The 18842-nt window shown below is 36.9% G+C and overlaps 1 protein-coding gene across 6 annotated transcripts in view; it reads left to right on the top strand.

The window, feature by feature from the left end:
• The window catches only part of NRP1 (neuropilin 1), a 181148-nt gene that overhangs the window by 60915 nt on the left and 101391 nt on the right, over window positions 1-18842 (top strand). For all 6 annotated transcript variants that reach the window (XM_081933761.1, XM_081933763.1, XM_081933765.1 and 3 more), the window contains 2 exons: window positions 7654-7835; window positions 12917-13144. In XM_081933761.1, the coding sequence (XP_081789887.1) occupies window positions 7654-7835; window positions 12917-13144 (410 nt within the window). The remainder of the gene's footprint in view (window positions 1-7653; window positions 7836-12916; window positions 13145-18842) is intronic.

The raw sequence follows: 18842 nt of genomic DNA, 5'->3' as shown, positions 1-18842 counted from the left end.
AATGAGCAAAACAATCTCCATTCACAGTATTTTTTCAAGACAGAAGGGCAACTGTAGCATCAAGCCATTTTTGTAACCTCTTTTGTAAACCAGCTTAATCACATGAAACATCGGCAAAGCTGTCTTCAAGAGAGCATTTCTTCTTTTTGTTCCTTTGTCTTTGTAAAAAAAAAAAAAACACAAAGCTTGTACACAAAGCTGATCAATGGCGACTAAAACATCAGTGTGGAAGAGGAAATGCTGTTAGCACAATGTTTCACATATGTTAATGCTTACAGTGCCATCAGTGTCAGCTTTATTTTCAGTTTGATATATACCAAAGCTGGCATACAAATCTAACTGGTGAGGTAATGTCATTTTTAATTTAGAGAGCCTTTAGCTGTCCACTTTAACTAGTGATATCATCTTCATAGTGCTCTCTGAGGTCTCCTGTAAACATAACTAATGGACCCCAGACAGTTTAGAACTTAATTGTTAAGGGTGGCAGTGGTCATCATATCTTTTTTCCCCCTATTGTTCACTCCAAAATTGTCAGATACAGTTTAAATTATTATCATTTTTTTAAAAGTTCCATATCCATTAATGTAATTGGGAGCTTTTTCACATACAGTATATAATAATAGATGAAATAGCCGGAACAAATTGATATAACATTAATTTCAGGTATAATCAGATTAAATAGGATTGTCCAAATAAAAATTCATTCCATGAATTTAGAAGGCAACTACTAGGATATTCCTTATGGTAATTTTTTTAAAAAAAACCTTTAGCTTCTCATTAAGAAACAATAGAATAAAACAATACCTGAAATGCAGTTTCCTAATAATCAGGGGTGAGATTCTACCTGTTCGGACCAGTTCGGGCAAATTGGCAATTCCGACTATCAGTTGGAGCAAACCGGTTCTTTCCAAATTTCAGTTGGGAGCACCCAACCCCGGCACTGTACTCACCCCATATTCCCTGCACTGTACTCACCCATATTCCCTGCACTGTACTCACCCATATTCCCTGCACTGTACTCACCCATATTCCCTGCACTGTACTCACCCATATTCCCTGCACTGTACTCACCCATATTCCCTGCACTGTACTCACCCATATTCCCTGCACTGTACTCACCCATATTCCCTGCACTGTACTCACCCATATTCCCTGCACTGTACTCACCCATATTCCCTTTTCTGAAGCCCAACTGATAGGCGAGGCAGAATAGATTGCCATGCCTCATCTGTTTTCCTCCCCAGCAGTAACGCACAAGGTGATTTCTCTGTAAACAACACATGCGTGCAAAGCGCGCACTCAGCAAACCAGTTGTCAAACTGATAGGATCCCACCCCTGCTAACAATGTTTTTTTTTCCTTTACAAGCAGAAACAGACTCTTCATTTTTAATTAAGTCAACATAAACATTTTGGCTTGATGTAATCAGTTTTAAAGACTACAGGTGTTTGGGTTTAATTGTATGCAAAGTTATGGACATACTCACATTCAGTTCACATTCAGTCTATGAAATTGAATAATATGATTAAGGACAAATCTCTTAAAAGACTATAAACAAGAGATTGGAATACATGTTTAGCAGAAGAAAGGTGATTTGATTCTTTCCCATCATTCTCAGATCTAATTAGGTGTCATTGTTTTTCATTTCATTTTGATAATTGCAGGTTTCAGCAATGAATTTTTTGGGGTGAGTCTTCCCTTAGATTATGTTAGAAGTTGGGCAAAGAAAATAAGCCTTATTGTAGTATTATCCAAAGAATTATAATTCTAACCGTGGTACACATTCGTTTAGGTGCCTTTAGCAATTGTCTCTTCCTGATATAAACCCGCTTTGATCTAGAAAACAGCTTTATATAATTATGTTTGCATGAAAATGAAAAAGAAATGCCCAAAGAGTTATTGCGTGGTTAATTATGCTGATGAAATATTTCATAACAACAGTGATGACCCACTAAGCTAAACACACGTAATAAATCCTATTTAATCAATACAAGAGCTTAAGTCATACTAAAGTCAGAAGCTGGTAGATATGACTATGAAAAGCCAGAATCCATAGCTGCATTGAATTGGTATCAGGATTCTATTAATGACCTAAAAGATTCCCAATTAGAAGCAACACTGGAAACGGAAAAAGAACAGTACCAAAACATGAAAAATTATTACTGCCTCATTGATATTGCCAGGACATACAAAGGGCTAGAACTTCAATGGAAATAACATAGCTATCATTATTTATGTTTTGACCACTTAATGGTGGATGCCAGTATTCTGGAATTACCTAGATTTGACAGCTTGAATGTGAAAATGTAAACATTCAAATATCTCTAACGGAAGGAGGTTAATTCACTTCTTAAAAGGAAGCAACTGTAAAAGCCCATAAAGAATTTAAGTATGACTTGATGTAAATTCTGTAACATCTGTTCTACCTGGTGAGAGATTTTTCCCATCTCATCTGGTTGCCATAACAACAAAGAAATACTTCCTAGCCAAATAGATCCCATTTCTAGAGGGCGCCTGACAACTAAGTGGAATGAAGATGGATATTTTAATCCAAGATAAAGACTGAAAGAGTTGGTAAAGAAGGTCAAAGGGAAAAATGTTTGGAAGAAGAAAAGTTTAGAAGACAGAAGAAACAAGAACAAAACAGTTTAGAAAAGAGAGCAGAGGACAATCGAAGAGGCTGGAAGGAACTGAATCAAGAAGGAGTAATAAGTTACAGAAGAAAACAAAATGCACAGGAAGAGTAGAGAGACTCTACTGAAGAGAAGACAGTGAAGAAATATACCGTATTTTTCAGAGTATAAGATGCACAGAGTATAAGATGCACCAAGATTTTGAAGAGGCTGTTTTTTAAAAAAAAACAATTGCACTTTGCAGACCTCCCAAAAACAACCTGTTTTTTTGCAAAAGTGGGGGCATGAATAGCCTTTAGGAGGCTTATAGAGTGTTCCTGGGGATGGGAAGGGGGGCAAAACGAGCAAAAAACAGTCTGGGTTTTTTTGCGAAAAAAATTATTGTCAAAAAAAAAGGGCATGCATAGCTTTTAGGAAGCTTATAGAGTGCTCCTGGAGGCTGGGGGAGCAAAGCTGAGCAAAAAATGGCCAATTTTTCCCTCATTTCTGCCCTCCCTCCCCCCAGGAGCACTTTGAAAGCCTCCTAAAGGCTATGCACGGCCATTTTGGTGAAGGGGCGGGGTTTCGAGAGGCAAAAACGGTTGTATTCGGCGTCTAAGATGCACCCAGATTTTCAGCCTCTTTTTTGAGGGAAAAAGGTACGTCTTATACTCTAAAAAATATGGTAATCCATATATTCCCATATTTATCTAATAGAAACATTTGGTGCTGATGTAGCTTAGGCTACTGACGTTCTAATTTAATGGAATTTAGATTTTTGAAATTACATAATAGAAAGAACATCGACTGTTTGGTGTTGGAGAAGATTCTAAAAATACCATACATAGCTAAAAAAAAAATTAATGAGTGTTTCTCAACCTCAGCAACTTTAAGATTTGTGGACTTCAACTCATAGAATTTCCCAGCCAGCATGCAGGCAGAAGAATTCTGGGACTTCATATCTTAAAGTATCTGAAATTGAGAAAGACTGAAATAGATCATAAAACAAATCAATCCCATTTTCACAAATAACCAGTCAAATTATCATATTTTAGACAACTTCTAAACAACTTTGAGAAGTCTGTAATACTGGGTAAACAGGAAGGAAAGAAAAATAGAGACAACTTGTAGTGGATGGACTCAATTGCAGTGGCAAGTGTTGTACAATTGGAATATCTCAAGCACCAAATTGGGGATAGATTATCCTGGAGAAAAACTGTGTAGCTACTAAAAGTCAGTGCTGACAATCAAACACTCAATGAGTAATGCTGGGAAAGTATCTCCAAATTAAGTTTTAATAAGATCTGAATTTCAGTAGCTGGGGAGTCACTCAGAGTTCAATATAAGATGGGAGGCTATAAAAATGCTTTAAATAAATAAAGGTTTTTAAAACTCACATTTTTATATAATCATTGAACATAAACGAATAATAAGATTGGAAGGGATCTTGGAGGTTTATCTAATCCAACCACCTGTTAGAACAGAAGACCCTATATCATTTCAGGCAAATATTTGTCTAATCTCTTCTTTAAAACCATGGAGCACCTACAAGTTCTGGAGGCAAGCTATTCCACTAATTAATTGTCCTCACTCTCAGGAAATTTCTCTTTAGATATACTCCTTGTTCTGCCATAAGGTGCTCTGGAGGAACTTCCTCTTCTCTATGACTACCTCCAAATATTGGAAAACTACTATCATTTCATCTCTAGTCCTCAGGAACGTGCGGTCAGGGGAGGCAGGGGAGGCAGAGCCTCACCGCTCTCATCATGAAAATTAAAAAAAAGGGAAAAGGGAAAAGGCGCTGAGGAGCCTTCTGCACACGTCCGGGAATGGGACTACGTGTGCAGGAGGCTCCTCTAGCCTCAGCCTCCCTCCTGCACACATCCCATTCCCCGCCTTCCTGAGTCAACATGAAGGGGACCACAGAGTGTGAGTTGCGGTCCCGCAGAGCGTGCTCCGTGATCCCGGGGAGCGTGATCCGTGGTCCCCTTCATGTTGACTCAGGCGTCAGGAAGGAGGGGAATGGGACCACGTGTGCAGGAGGCTGAGGCAGCTTCAGCCTCCTACACACGTGGTCCCATTCCCCGCCTTCCTGAGTCAACATGAAGGGGACCGCGGCTCGCGCTGATGATGTCACCAGCCTCACCAGCCATAAACCTCACCGCATGTCACTGCTAGTCCTTCTCTTTGTTAGACTAGACATACATAGTTCCTTCAAGTGTTCATCGTATGGTTTAGTCTTCAGACCCTTTATCATTTTTGTGGTTCTTCTCTGTGCTCGTTTTAGCATCTCAACATCTTTTTTATATCACAGTTTCCAAAACTGGATGCAGTATTCCAGTTTTGTAGTGCAGTGTAAAGCATGGTTATCACTTCACATGATTGATACTATCAGGGATGGGTTGCTGCCAGTTTTACTACCAGTTCGCAACCCATGCTTAACGCACACATACTCTTCAATGTAAATTGTTCGTGCACAGAACAATTTACAGTGAACTGTGCACATGCAGTCACGGAAATCCAAAATGGCAGCGGCCCAGCGGCAGTGAGGGAACCTGTTTGGGGGCGTGGCTGGCCTGGGTCACTGCTGGTTCTGCAATTCAGGCCTGACTTCCACTACCAGCTCAGCTGAACCGGGCCGAACCAGCAGCAACCCATCTCTGGATACTATCCCTCTATTGATACAGTCAAGGATTGAAATGGCCTTTGTGGCAGCTGCACCACATTTCTCTTTCTTACTTAAATCTTTATCCATGGACTCCTAGATCCTTCTCACAATTACAGTTGTGAGAAGGCGCCTTGTGCTTTGGTTTTTCTATGCATGTGCATTTCGTTTTTCTTGTTTAAGTGTAAGATCTTATTTTTATCAGCATTGAACTGAATTTTGTCAGATAGGGCCAGTGATTTCCCAGCTTCAAAATTCCAGATCAAAATCCCTTTTCCATCCTAAAAGCATTCCAACAAGCCCATGAGCTCCCAAACTACTTTCTTTTACTTTCTGTATCAGTAATTGCTGGGAAGAGCAATTGCAGTAATGATAAATATATGAGGGAAAAGTAGTTTTCCCCACCCTCCTTCTTGTCTAGCTTTTCTATCATCCATCTGGTTCAGATGCAAAGAGTAGGGCATCATGTTGGTTGCCCTCTAACACCACTGAATGACATCGCCAGGTCTCAGTGCTTTAGCAGAGTAAGGAAGATACTCAGAGATGATTCACAACCTGGTCAGTGTCTCTTCGCACTTCTACCATCAGGCAGAAGACAATGAAGCATAACCAGCCAAACAAATAGGTTTTAAAACAGTTTCTATCCTTGGGGTGTCAGACTCTTAAACACAACCCCAATCACTCCACACACTCACAGAAATGTATGATTAGTTGTTTTTTTTCTTCCTTTTTCTCTTCCTAATTACTTGCATAGGGATTATTCTTTATGTTGTTTGTATTTTTTTTTTGACATGGATTGCCATGGAGGCTAAATATATATGATGTACAATGACAATAAAGGCTATACCACTATTAAACCTGATGGTTCTGAGGATTATTGCAATAGCAGGGAAAGGGATTAATTCACATTCCACAGTACAGTAGAGTTATTTAAGATATAACTGGTTGGATCAGTGTTTCTCAACCTTAGCAACCCTAACTTGCTAGCTAAGGAATCCTGGGAGTTCAAGTCTATACATCTTAAAAATTCTAAGGTTGAGAAGCAGTAGGTTAACTTTTCTGGAGTCTGGTTTAACTCCTGATATCTTCACGGACATCTCTGAGATGTTTGTTGTCATCAATGTAGAAATGAGTTGCTTTTGTTTTGTCTCTGTAGTCCAGGTCATTTATGTTCTATTTTCTAAGGTTGTTCAATCTATAGTCTCCATTTCTGGAGCTTCCTGGCAATATCCATACAAAGATTTATGAGGACTGACTGATCTAGCCTTTAAACAACAGCCATGATAAATGCCACTATCCATTAGTATTATTCAGGATTCTGTGTCCAATTAATGTTTCAGAAATTTGGTGATTTTTTTTTCATTTTTGCGTTTATGCGAATAATTGGGGTTTTTAATCTTTAGTAATATAAATTCTCACTTAGAATCTGCCATTATGAAATTCTTAAGATAGTTGTGAAAATAATCTTTTAATTTCAACTTTGGGAGCTAACTTAGATCTGAATTGACAGTTTCAATCTAATTGGTCTACAAGTTGATTTGGCAAGAAGCAAGTCCATATTTTTATGCTGTTTTATATGCCTTTGTTATTTTACAATCTTTTGAAATTGATAAAATGGATTGTTTAATATACTCATGCAGCTGAAGCCGAGTTTCATTTTCATTATTGTATATTTATTTATTTTTTTATTTTATACATGTGTCTTTCTTGTGTGTAGGAGACAGAATGAAACCATTCTATGGAGCTTCTCAATCCTTATGCAAAATCCATTTTTATATTACCATAGTCATTTTAAGTAATATGATGTTTAAAAATACACAGATGTGTAACAATTAAGAAAATAGAAAAGCAATAAAGGTAGCATAATATGTGAAACTTCATTTATTATTCTGTGGACTATACACTTGCAGGATTGCATATCAGAATACAAGTATTGTACAGAAATTAAAGCCAAAATGATGTTTTAGAATTCAGACAAAAACACCACCATTTGAAAAGAATTTAGTGTATTATGTATTGATAACAATGCCACGATAGACAAAGGAATGCAATTTAATAATACAGTATTGTGCTCACGAGTTTTCCTTTTTCTTGTTAATTGGTTACTTTAGCTGATATTGTCTGTAACAATAATAGTGCTATTCTTCCTAATAGTTTCATCTCGCCAGATGATGTCTACCGACATGATGTAGTCCATTTTAATTTTTTTTCTTCATTTTGCGCACATCTTTTAGGATAATACAGCTTCCAACAGGCTAGCATTATTCTTCATTATCTGTGCTGTATGGCTGTGGTTCTTAAATTAATTAGTTTTCTTTTCTTTTTTTTTCCTTTCCTGGAAGTTAAAAGTTTTTTTTTTCTTCAATTTATCTACCAGGTATGATTATGTTGAAGTGATTGATGGAGACAGTGCAAATGGGCGAGTGTGGGGAAAGTTTTGTGGCAAAATTGCCCCCCCACCTGTGATATCTACAGGACCATACCTCTTAATCAAGTTTGTCTCTGATTATGAAACTCATGGAGCAGGCTTCTCCATTCGCTATGAAATTTTTAAAAGAGGTGAGCAAGCTGCTTAATCTTGTCATGCTAATTGTTTTTAATATGAAATATTGACAGTGGGATTGTTTAATTTGAAGGTCACTGTTACTTGGAGAGAGGGGAATTAAAAGGACATTTAATGTTAACTTAGTTTCTAGAACATTGCTTTCATAGGATTGTGGAATTGTGAATCAAGTCCCTAACTTTTGGTCTGTTCTTTTTTTTTTTTTTTTTTTTTTGCATTCTGTTCTCATAATAGCAAATCCTATTACTCTGGAAAGCTATGATTATGATGAATATAACCTATTATTTTCCCATAACATGTTCACAAAGTTTTGCTACCAATTTGAGCCATCATGGGTGAACATCGATTAAGCAACTTTTGAATTTTAAATAAGCAGATCAACAAATTTGGTATTTTATATGTATCCCTAATTTAAATTAATAAGCTTTTTCATTTAAAAATGGTTACTGTATGTCAAAATGGTAATGAAGAAATTCAAACTTCTGAACTTTGTAACATAAGAGAAAGAGAAAGAAGTATATTCCTAATTTTATTGCTGATTTTTCTAATGTGATTTCTCAATCTTTTTTTTTACAATTAACTGTCTAATTAAATATTCTTTGAATGCAAATGGTCAGAATTAAATAAATTAGTTTAATTTGAAAGTTCTGCTTAATTGATGCATCTTTTTCTTTGCCTTTAATATATTGGTTTTGTTTCATGTCTTTTTATAATGTTACAAATATTTTTCCCAATATGGTAATCTTTGTTAACTCATTATGTCCATCGTGAATTGAGAATGGATGGACATTAGAATATTTTTTAACCATTTGCTGCTAGAAAGTTCTAGAAAGGGTGCAATAATTAACATAGGCTTTAAACACCACCTGATTTATTTCAGTGAAGAGAGATGAATGCAAGCATTTTTGCAAACAAAATTCCACATGAATGGGATGTGGGAGTTTTTCTGCTGTGACAAGGACTGGCAAATGGCTTCTGTCCCATGGTCAAATTCCTTTTGAAGTAATTTTGTGAGTAAAGATCACAGTCACTTTTGGAATAAGCCTTATGTTTGCTTGGATGTAGAATGAAGAAATATTTGGCATCCAGGAACATGCTCTGAACAAAGCTAGATAATGAATAAAGTAAAACAACATTCTACCCTATTCCAAAATGTTAATTTTTATAGAAAAATTTTGCTTCCAGGACAAAACATTTAGATACCTAACAAGTTGGGTTATTAGTACCGTGTCAATTAAACAATGATCTTTTAAGGCCACAATGCATAAAGATATAATGAAAGTGAGCATTTTCAGTACAGATTTTTTCCCTTGATATCTCAGTGACACTCAACAGTTCCCTTTATTGATTTCCTTATATGATGTCTTAAATCTCCTTCAGAAAGACATTAGGTACATTAAGGCAACATTATAAATGAGAACTTGCACACTCAAAAGTCAGGATATTTAAAGTTATTGCCCCCAAAGTAATATTAATTCAGGTTTATGCCATAGTATGTCAAAGTGAAAATGCAATTTCTATGTTCAAAAAAGAAGAAGTTCCCATGCACATGTGTGGTCTGAGAATTACAGTTGCTGTAAAACCATGTTGGTTTAGTGGTTAAGTTTGGTATAGTAATTAAGGCACAATATCAGCAGTTCTAATCCCACTTTAGGTCCAAAGCTAGCTCGGTGACTTTGCAGCAGTCATTCTCCCTCAGCCCAATTCATCTCACAGAGTTATTCTTGTGGGGAAAATAGCAGAAGGAAGGAGCATTTGATATGTTTGCCACCTTCAATTATTTATAAAAATAATACAGATAGTCCTTACAGTCAGTTAATGACCAAAGTTACAGTAGATTCCCCCAAAGACCCATTTGTAAAGTTATGACAACTGCAATTGCTTATGCATGCACAGACATACACACACACACACACACACACACACACAATTGTAATTCGGTCATTTGGCAACCTTTACAGCCATTTGGTGCTTTTTGACAGTTTTGCTTAATGACCACAGATGTCAAAAAAAATGGGTGTGATCACATGATGCATCAATTTACAACCACAATGATCTATGATCATAAACCAAGGGTCAGTTATACTTGAGGACTACTTGTAAAAGTGGGATAAAAAAGTCTAAAAAATAAAATAAACTGAAATCTGTATCTAATATTTTAATATTAAGTTGCCATAAAAATGTGAATATGCCTCTGTGCATTATAGGACAATGAGATAGATAAGTGAGTATAGAAAATTATCTTACATGGCTTGGGTGGCAAAGCTACAAAATCCTATCGGTTTCATCTTTACCTTTACCTCATTTACCTGTTCATTTTGTCCTGTGAATTAGGACATTATAGCACAAATTATGCTATAGACTGTCATATGGTTTTAACAGGTTTTTTATAATTTATTGCTGTTTTAAAAAATGATATCTTTAATTTATGCTGCTTTCGTGGTTCTAAATATCTCTCCATCTTATAATTTGATATAAAATTATTTGCTAATCCCCAACTGCAGCATAAATTTCACATGTTGCACAGGCATAAAGTAGTTCAGTAGAGGTTAGGCTAGATAAGAGATGAATCTCTGAACTTCCATAACTATCTATCTCTAATCTGATCCTTCAACTGATTATCCAGCAGTGTACTCATTGCCACTGTAACCAACTTGCTGCTGGTTGTCCTCTTCTCTTTTATTTTTACCATCATTAGAGTCTTCTCCGGAAATCTAGATCTTCACATAATGTGTCCAGAATAGGATAGTTTGACCCTAATAAAGGAGAATATTTGCAGTTTAGGTAATGACATAAGGGGTCATTGGTACTCTCTGAGATTTTTTGTTTTCTTGCAGACATTTCATTACCTAACTAGGTTACATCATCAGGACTAGCACTGATGATGTTACTAGTTAGGTAATGAAACATCTGTAAGAAAACAAGCAAGCTCAGATAGCCCCAACGACCCCCTCATAATTTTACCGTCTTTACCGCTATAAAAGGAATTGGGGACAAAAAACAACTGAAGAAATCAGAGGCAAAGTATAAATATACTGTTGTCAAAATATTGATATGGATGTGTCCATGAAGATAGCTGTAATCAGATTTGATTCAGTTTTGTTTTCTTTTATTAAGCTTACAAAAATATATTGAAAACAAATATTTGATGAATCTCTGAGACTTAGCAAAAATTGAAATAAATATAAACTAATTCTTTTCTCTTGTTTGCTAACTTTGGATTGACATGATACGAGTAGGCAGGAGGACACATGTTCTGAATTATTTTACACCATTGCATATTGTCACTTTATTTATAAACATATGCAACAGACTAGAGTTGTCACTAGCTTTATCAATGAATAGATAAATATGACCATTTGCTTAGATTAGCCTTCATCAAAATTTAATTGTCAGAGAGAGGGAGAGAGAGAGAGAGAGAGAAAGATTATAACTTTGTCAACAAGGAAATTCTATTTGTAGATATACAGTACAGAACATCTGAAGCCCCAGGCTGAAAATGTAAAAGGATCGGGTGCATTTTTAATTATAAAACAGTTTTTCCAAACTTGGTGGAGTCCAGATATATAAGGCTGCAATATCCATCATCCCAGACTGTATTGTTATGTGGGACAATAGATTTATCTTATTTTGAAACTACCTTGGTATATGAATGAAAATCAGATAATATAAAAGAGATTTTATGAAGGCTGCAGCTGAAAAAGGAAAGATTAATTTTCTAATGTATTTGTGGAATTCAGTGTGACCCTACATTTGAAACAATTTGTTCCAAATACATAGTTGATCCCAGGCTTGCAAACCTTTAGAAAGGTGGTCAAGACCTGGCTTTTCTCTTAGGCCATTGAGTGGAGCCCCAATTGAATGAGTTTCAATATATTTTGGCCCAATTGCCATTTTATGTTCTGGTTGACTTTAATGTATTGTAGTTTTTGTCCTTATGTTGTCCTTGCTGTGGAAAGTTTTTCTTCCCACACCTTCTAGTATGCTGCAGGATTGTGCTACTGAATTGTGTGGCTATATAAATGAGAGTGAGTGAGTGAGTGAGTGAGTGAGTGAGTGAGTGGAAAAAAGGAAGGAAGGAAGGAAGGAATTTGCAATGCAGCAGGGAGTTATCCTCATAGCAGTGAAATTTGGAAACAGATTCTCATTCATTCCCATATGGTGAAGTGTTTTTTTCAAATCTCCTTGCTGCTTCTTATAGGAACAGCATCTTCCTGTATATATGTCTTCACCAATGTTGCAGGATGTGAATCAGTGCTTAGGACAGTTGTTTTCCTCATCTATTGTGACTGCATCAGAAGAAGTTACTTCTGAAAAATATATATATATATAAGTCCCAGGGGCAATGGACATTGCCCATCCATGTAAGAAGTTTGTAGCACTATAATAGAATTGCTTTGCACAATACTGAAGTTAGTAAGATTTTATCAACATTGCTAGTAATCAAAGAATTTATCATACCTTCACTAACAGCATCACTTTACTGGTGCACCTGTGTCAACACTGCTCAGAACGAGTCAGTCACCCTTGATACAAGTACGAATTACCTTTCACATCTAGTTTGTCAAGAAGGCATAGGTCACATCTGGCAGACTTACTAAGCCACTACTCTAGGAATATGAAACCATTGTTCCATAGACCAAACACCACACTCCCTCTTCTTGGAAAACATTCTGTTTTACCAATAAAGGGCTGTCAACCTGAAGATGAAAAGATTTAAGCTTAAAGGCACTATAATTATTTCCCTTGGGCTAACAATATTTCTGCAGCTTACACTTTCATTGTTCCCACGTGACATTGTCATAATTTTTTCCTCTATTTCAGAACTGGCCTAAGTTTACTTTTTCAGCTTGGTCAGGTAGAAAAATGGGCTTTGTGTAATAAATGGGACTTGCATTTTAGTCACAATTATCAGTATTAGGAACAAGTTTGCTATGCAACTAATACATGGATTAACATGGAGCAAAAAGCCATGCTGCTTTTTTTTAAAAAAAGAGAAGTGGTATAATTTGTTTTCTTGCTAATTCTAATACTCTTACAAAAGGGGTTATATGTTGTTGTCTGTTTTGTGATGCAGGACCAGAATGCTCCAGAAACTTCACATCTATGACTGGTATGATCAAATCACCAGGATTCCCTGAAAAATATCCGAATAGCCTTGAATGTACTTACATTATCTTTGCACCAAAGATGTCAGAGATTATCCTGGAATTTGAAAGCTTTGAACTGGAGCCAGATACAAACCCTCCAGGAGGCGCATTCTGCCGTTATGATCGTTTGGAAGTCTGGGAAGGTTTCCCGGAAGGTAAGAGTCCCACCCCCAATAGCTGCCATGATGTTACTGATGCCATGATTAACAAGGGTTGATTTAATCACCATTATAGTTAAAATTAAGGGGCATGGTGGCTCTGTGGCTAAGATGCTGAATTTATCAATCAGAAGGTGAACTGTTCAAGAGTTTGAATCCTTAACACCATATAATGGAGTGAGCTCCCGTTATTTGTCCCAGTTCCTGCCAACCTAGAAGTTTGAAAGAATGTAAAAATGAAAGTAGAAAAATAGGGGCACCTTTGGTGGGAAGGTAACAGCGTTCTATGCGCCTTTGGCATTTAGTCATGCCGCCCACATGACCATGAAGATGTCTTCAGACAGTGCTGGCTCTTCGGCTTTGAAACAGAGATGAGCACTGCCTCCTAGAGTCAGGAACAACTAGTACATATGTGCAAGATGAACCTTTACCTTTATGTTATAATTAAAATTGGGAGATAAAGAGTATTTTAGTATTAACCTTGAAGTGTGTCCAGATTTCAAGTCATTAGGCTTTATCAGAAGTCAGGCAGAAATGTATTGAGTTTCCTATGCTGTCCATCAAATGAAATGCAATTCTGCTTGTATTTTAAGGTCAAGCTGACATTCCGCACCCAATGCTGAATATGATCATGATAAAAGATTATAAGAACATTCCCAAAATAATGGTATAAAAATACAAGGTTAATTCAATTATATATTATAGAGTGGTACAGAATTTGATCTTGCTAACATTGAGTTCTGCTGTAACAGTGATCTTACATCCAATTCTTGCTGATGTGGGCTAAAGAGATAAATTTTACATGTTGTTAGCACTAATGGAGAGATGATATATTGTGTTATTTTACTACTCTTGGTTAAATTTAGACTACTGTGAAGTGTTCTATAGGGAGGTACTTTTACTCTCAGAAATTGAAGTTGTTGCAAATTGTGGCAGATATTACAATCTTTTGAAGCAATCATATTAGCTGCCAATTGGCTGATGAGTCAAGATCAGGGTTCTGTTTTTGGCATAAAAAAGGACCCTAAGAATTTGGGACAGGTCTTTGCAGGCCCAGTCCATCCCTGAATCTGATGGGGAGATTTTTCTCCATGCCAAAAACCATCTAGTGCCAATTGTATATGGGTGTGGTTGGTCCTGTATTATCCCTGAACTTTCTGAAGTAGTCTTTCCTGAAGCTTGTGAGGCACCTAATACTAGATATTTTAATTTTCTTTGGCATTTCTTGTAGGAAGCCTGGATGAATGGTTTTAGTTTCTGTTTTTGTTTACTTATTTCCCCCTCCTGTTTTGTTGTATATGATCTTCATATCATTTCTATTATAACTGTTACATTTGTAAGCTGTTTAGATATGTTTTATATAGAAACCAGTATAAAATATATGCAATAATATTATATACAATTATTATAATCACCCATAATGTCACAGATAGCTCAAGGCCACTACATAAATTCATGCGGAGGAACTCTATAGACTAATGAGGGCTAAACCTTTCCAGAACCAGTGCCCAAAGTATGCATGCCCAAACCCCCAAAATGCAATGTGTGTGTGTACATGCGCCCCACTCCTGTGCATGCATGTGTGGCCCCTGCATGCGCTTCCCATCCCCCGCATGTGCCACACCACCCCTGTGCCCTGTGCACCGCATGCACACACTTCTCCTACCGAACTGCCAACCAGCCGGCCCGCGGGAGGCACATGTGCATGCACTATGGAGCTGAAGTGGGTGACAGCTCATCTGCCCATAGAGAGGGCGCTGCGTGTCACCTGTGGCACGTGTGCCATAGGTTTGCCATCACGGTTATAGACTCTTGGGCATTCAAGTACACACACACAGAGAGAGAGAGAAATCCATTGCTCCTGCTGTTACTGGCCTGAGTTTCCAGAATATTTTCACTTTCCTTGTTCCTCCTCATACTTGCCACATCACAAGCTATTAATTGCCAACATATTATTCACACAACCCGGCCTATTTTTAGGAGGCAGTTACTACTAGATGAATGAGTGTGAAACATGATTTAGAATGTAAGAGTATGGATTAACTTTCCATCAAAAGAGGAGAAAATTGGGTCCTTGGCCATATTAAAAACAAAGTGAGGGAAGAATATAACTAAAATCCATGAAACATTATTAAATTGAGGAATTCATTGTGAAATGCTTTTCTCATAGCTATCTTAGAGGACTTTTAGAAAACTGGAGAAATTCATAGCAGATCAGTGGACATTAGCAATGATGGCTACAATATGTGATTATCTCCTGAATCATGGCAACAACATACTCTAAGCAGCAGTTCTGGGAAATAAGTCAAAAAGAGCTATCATTTGCTGATCAATGTTTCTGAGGTATTTGAATACATCAGACTGATAACTGTCTGGTCAAACCAAAAAATGGATTAGATCAGTGGTGAAATTCATTTTTTTTCTACTACTGGTTCTGTGGGCATAGCTTGGTGGGCGTGGTGTGGCTTGCTGGGCACGGCAGGAAAATGATACTGCAAAATCTTCATTCCCACCCCCTCGGGGGCAAGCCAGAGGTGCATTTGCTGCAGTGGTGGGTTTCAAAATTTTTTAGAACCTCTTCTGCAGGTGTCGCCTGCTTTGTGAGAATGGCTTGCTGGCCATGTGACTGGGTGGGAGTGGCTTGCCGGCCATGTGACTGGGTGGGAGTGGCTTGGCAGTCATGTGACTGGGTGGGCGTGGCCAACTTGTAAAATGTGGTGAAACTCACTTAACAACGCTCTTGCTTAGCAACAAAAATGTTGGCTCAGAAACTCTGGCATTTGAAGCACGCAAGTCTTAAAGCTGTCAAGTTGCAAGACCCTTGCACCCCTAACCATTTAGGGAAAAAAACCCTAGGGGTGTTCAAACTTGACAGCTTTTAGACTTGTGGACTTCAACTCCCAGAATTCCTCCTCTCGCTCTTCATCTTGATGATGTGCGGATAGGCAGGGGGAGGGAGCTGGAACCGGTTCTAAATGACACTGTAGATTTGTGGAACCTCTTCTACAGAAGAGGTTAGAACTGACACGAACCCACCCATGATTTGCCGGTTCTCTGAACTACTCAAAATTTCTGCTACCGATTCTCCGAACTACTCAAAAGTTCTGCTACCGGTTTTCCAGAACCTGTCAGAACCTGCTTGATTAGATGGGTTTTTAACCTGATCTGGCCAGGCTCTTTATGTTCCTACACATAGCCCAGCTTTTAATAAGAAAATGCTTACTATGACTTAAGATTTTTCATAGTCTCATTGACATAAATAAATTGTTTTCACACACACACTAAGCAGATTAAGAGCAATAACTCTTCTAAATATTATTTGTAAGATTTCTAGAATAATTAATGCCTTAGGATCAAAACTCTTCCTTTTCCATCCCAAATTTAATTCAGATTAAGAGGCTAGTCTTTTCCTATTGCTTTAGGTGGAAAAACAAGTGGATAATTTCCACCTATCACAAGCTACCCCATTTCTCTTTGGAGGGTATTGTGAGACAATCTCAGTTATTAACTGGCACTCTTCAGGACACCAGATCTGACAACAGAACACAGAATCAAAACTGCAGATCAACATTTTCAGAAATAAAGGCAGCCCTATAATGTTATTGCCCCCAACTCTTTTGATGTCATAATGGTATGCAGACTTAATTGCTACTATCTCGGCGGTATCATTTCAATTTGTAGAGTCACCTTTTTGAATTTTGATTCCTTGTAAAAACATGCGTGCATGAAATAAATCTATGTATCATATACAGATAATCCTCTTTTAGCAACTGCAATCAGGTCCATCAATTCAGTGATAAGTGAAGTGGTCACTAATACAACTGTGCTTACAGTTTTACACAGGATAATATATATTAATTGATGGTGACAATGTATGAAAAGTCACAAATGTATACAACCAATATGTATTGGTTGCAAAGTTACTTTTTCATCACTATCATAATTGCAAATGTCACTGGCTGAGGTAGTCACTGAGCAATGATTAGCTTACAGAACAGTTTTATATCTGTAAGAGACTTACAGTATATAAATGATTTAAATAGGAATCTTTTTTAAATAATACACACACACCTTTATCTACTTACAGGTTAATTTAATGTACCTCTAAGGTAAAAGTAAAGGTTCCCCTTGCACATATGTGCCAGTTGTTCCTAATTCTAGGGGCCGTTGCTCATCTCCATTTCAAAGCTGAAGAGAGTGCTGTCTGAAGATATTTCCATGGTCATGTGGCCCGCATGACTAAACGCCAAAGGCACACGGAACAGTTACCTTCCCACCTATTTTTCTACTTACATTTTTACATGATTTCGAACTGCTAGGTTGCCAGAAGCTGGGATAAGTAATGGGAGCTCACTCTGTTATGTGGCGCTAAGGATTCGAACCGTCGAACTGTCGACCAAGCTCAGCATCTTAGCCACTGTGTCCCACGTACAGCTCATCCTTGATTATTCACTTAAAAGCCAATCAAAGTTTAATGGATTTACAGAGTTGGAAGGGACCTTGTAGGTCTTCTAGCCCAACCACCCTACCCAAAGTTATAATTATACTGCAAGTCCTCACACTTTTAAATAGCCATCACAGCATTCCCAACTGTCACATTGCCCATATTTGGACATTTGGCAACTGGCATGTATTTACAATGGTTGCAGTGTTCTGGGATCACATGATTACCACATGATTGCAATCTTTCTAATCAGTTTCCAACAAGCATTATCAAGGGGGGAGCCAGGTTGATTTAATGATCTGATTATTAATTTAACAACTGGATGGTTCACATCATGACCATGGGAAAATAGATCATAAAATCAAACATCACACATTTAATAATGCCTCGCTTAACAATAGAAGTTCCAGTCCCAATTATGGTCTTAAGTTGAGGACTACTTCTATCAAAAGTCCCTATTAGTAAGTAACAATGCAGCTGGAAAAACAATAACTAAAGGACTTATCTAGTATTGAACTTGTCAGTATGGACAGCATGGTACAACAAAGCTAAAATTAATGTAGATTTTCCAAATCATTATGTTAGACAAGCCATTCTGAGAATATGGAGTAAATTTAAATCTAGATTCAACCTGAAAAAGACCTCTGTGAGTCTCATCATCGCAAGAAGCATTCTATAAATGATATAAGTGATAAGTAAGTATAAATGATTAGTATTGTGATAAGCTAGTTTTTTCCATGGGGAATATAAAATCAAATCAAGATCTGATAAAAGAATGTATTTGTTTGCTTACACACAATTATCAGAAAGATTTAAAGTAGATAAAATACTTTAAATACTTTAAAGTTTTTAACACTGAAGTTGAAAAAAACTATGTACAAATGATGGACATATATTGCTAAAATGTACAACTTGTTGTTGAAAATTTGAGACAAAAGAATATTAAATGAAATTATGTATGATAAAATGGGCTAAAACTTGATTACAGTATACAAATTGAATAATAGGAAAATGTGATTGAAAGGGTTAAAATTTACATTAAACTCTAACCTTAAATTGAATATTTATAAATGATATAATGTTGATATTTGGCACCAGAGAAATTGTCTACAATGTATGGGTACTTCAAATTTATGTGGAAATATGAATAATATGAAGAGACATTTTATCATATTTGATAAATATATAATGAAGCCAAACAGTTTTGGTTACGAATACACTCACTAATTGAAAACATCTTAAAGTGAAACG

Source organism: Natrix helvetica (assembly GCF_964273705.1).
Source record: "Natrix helvetica genome assembly, chromosome: Z".
NCBI classification, from domain to species: Eukaryota; Metazoa; Chordata; class Lepidosauria; order Squamata; family Natricidae; genus Natrix; species Natrix helvetica.
Note: the sequence above shows the minus strand (reverse complement) of the source record. Positions and strands in the feature narration are given on the sequence as shown.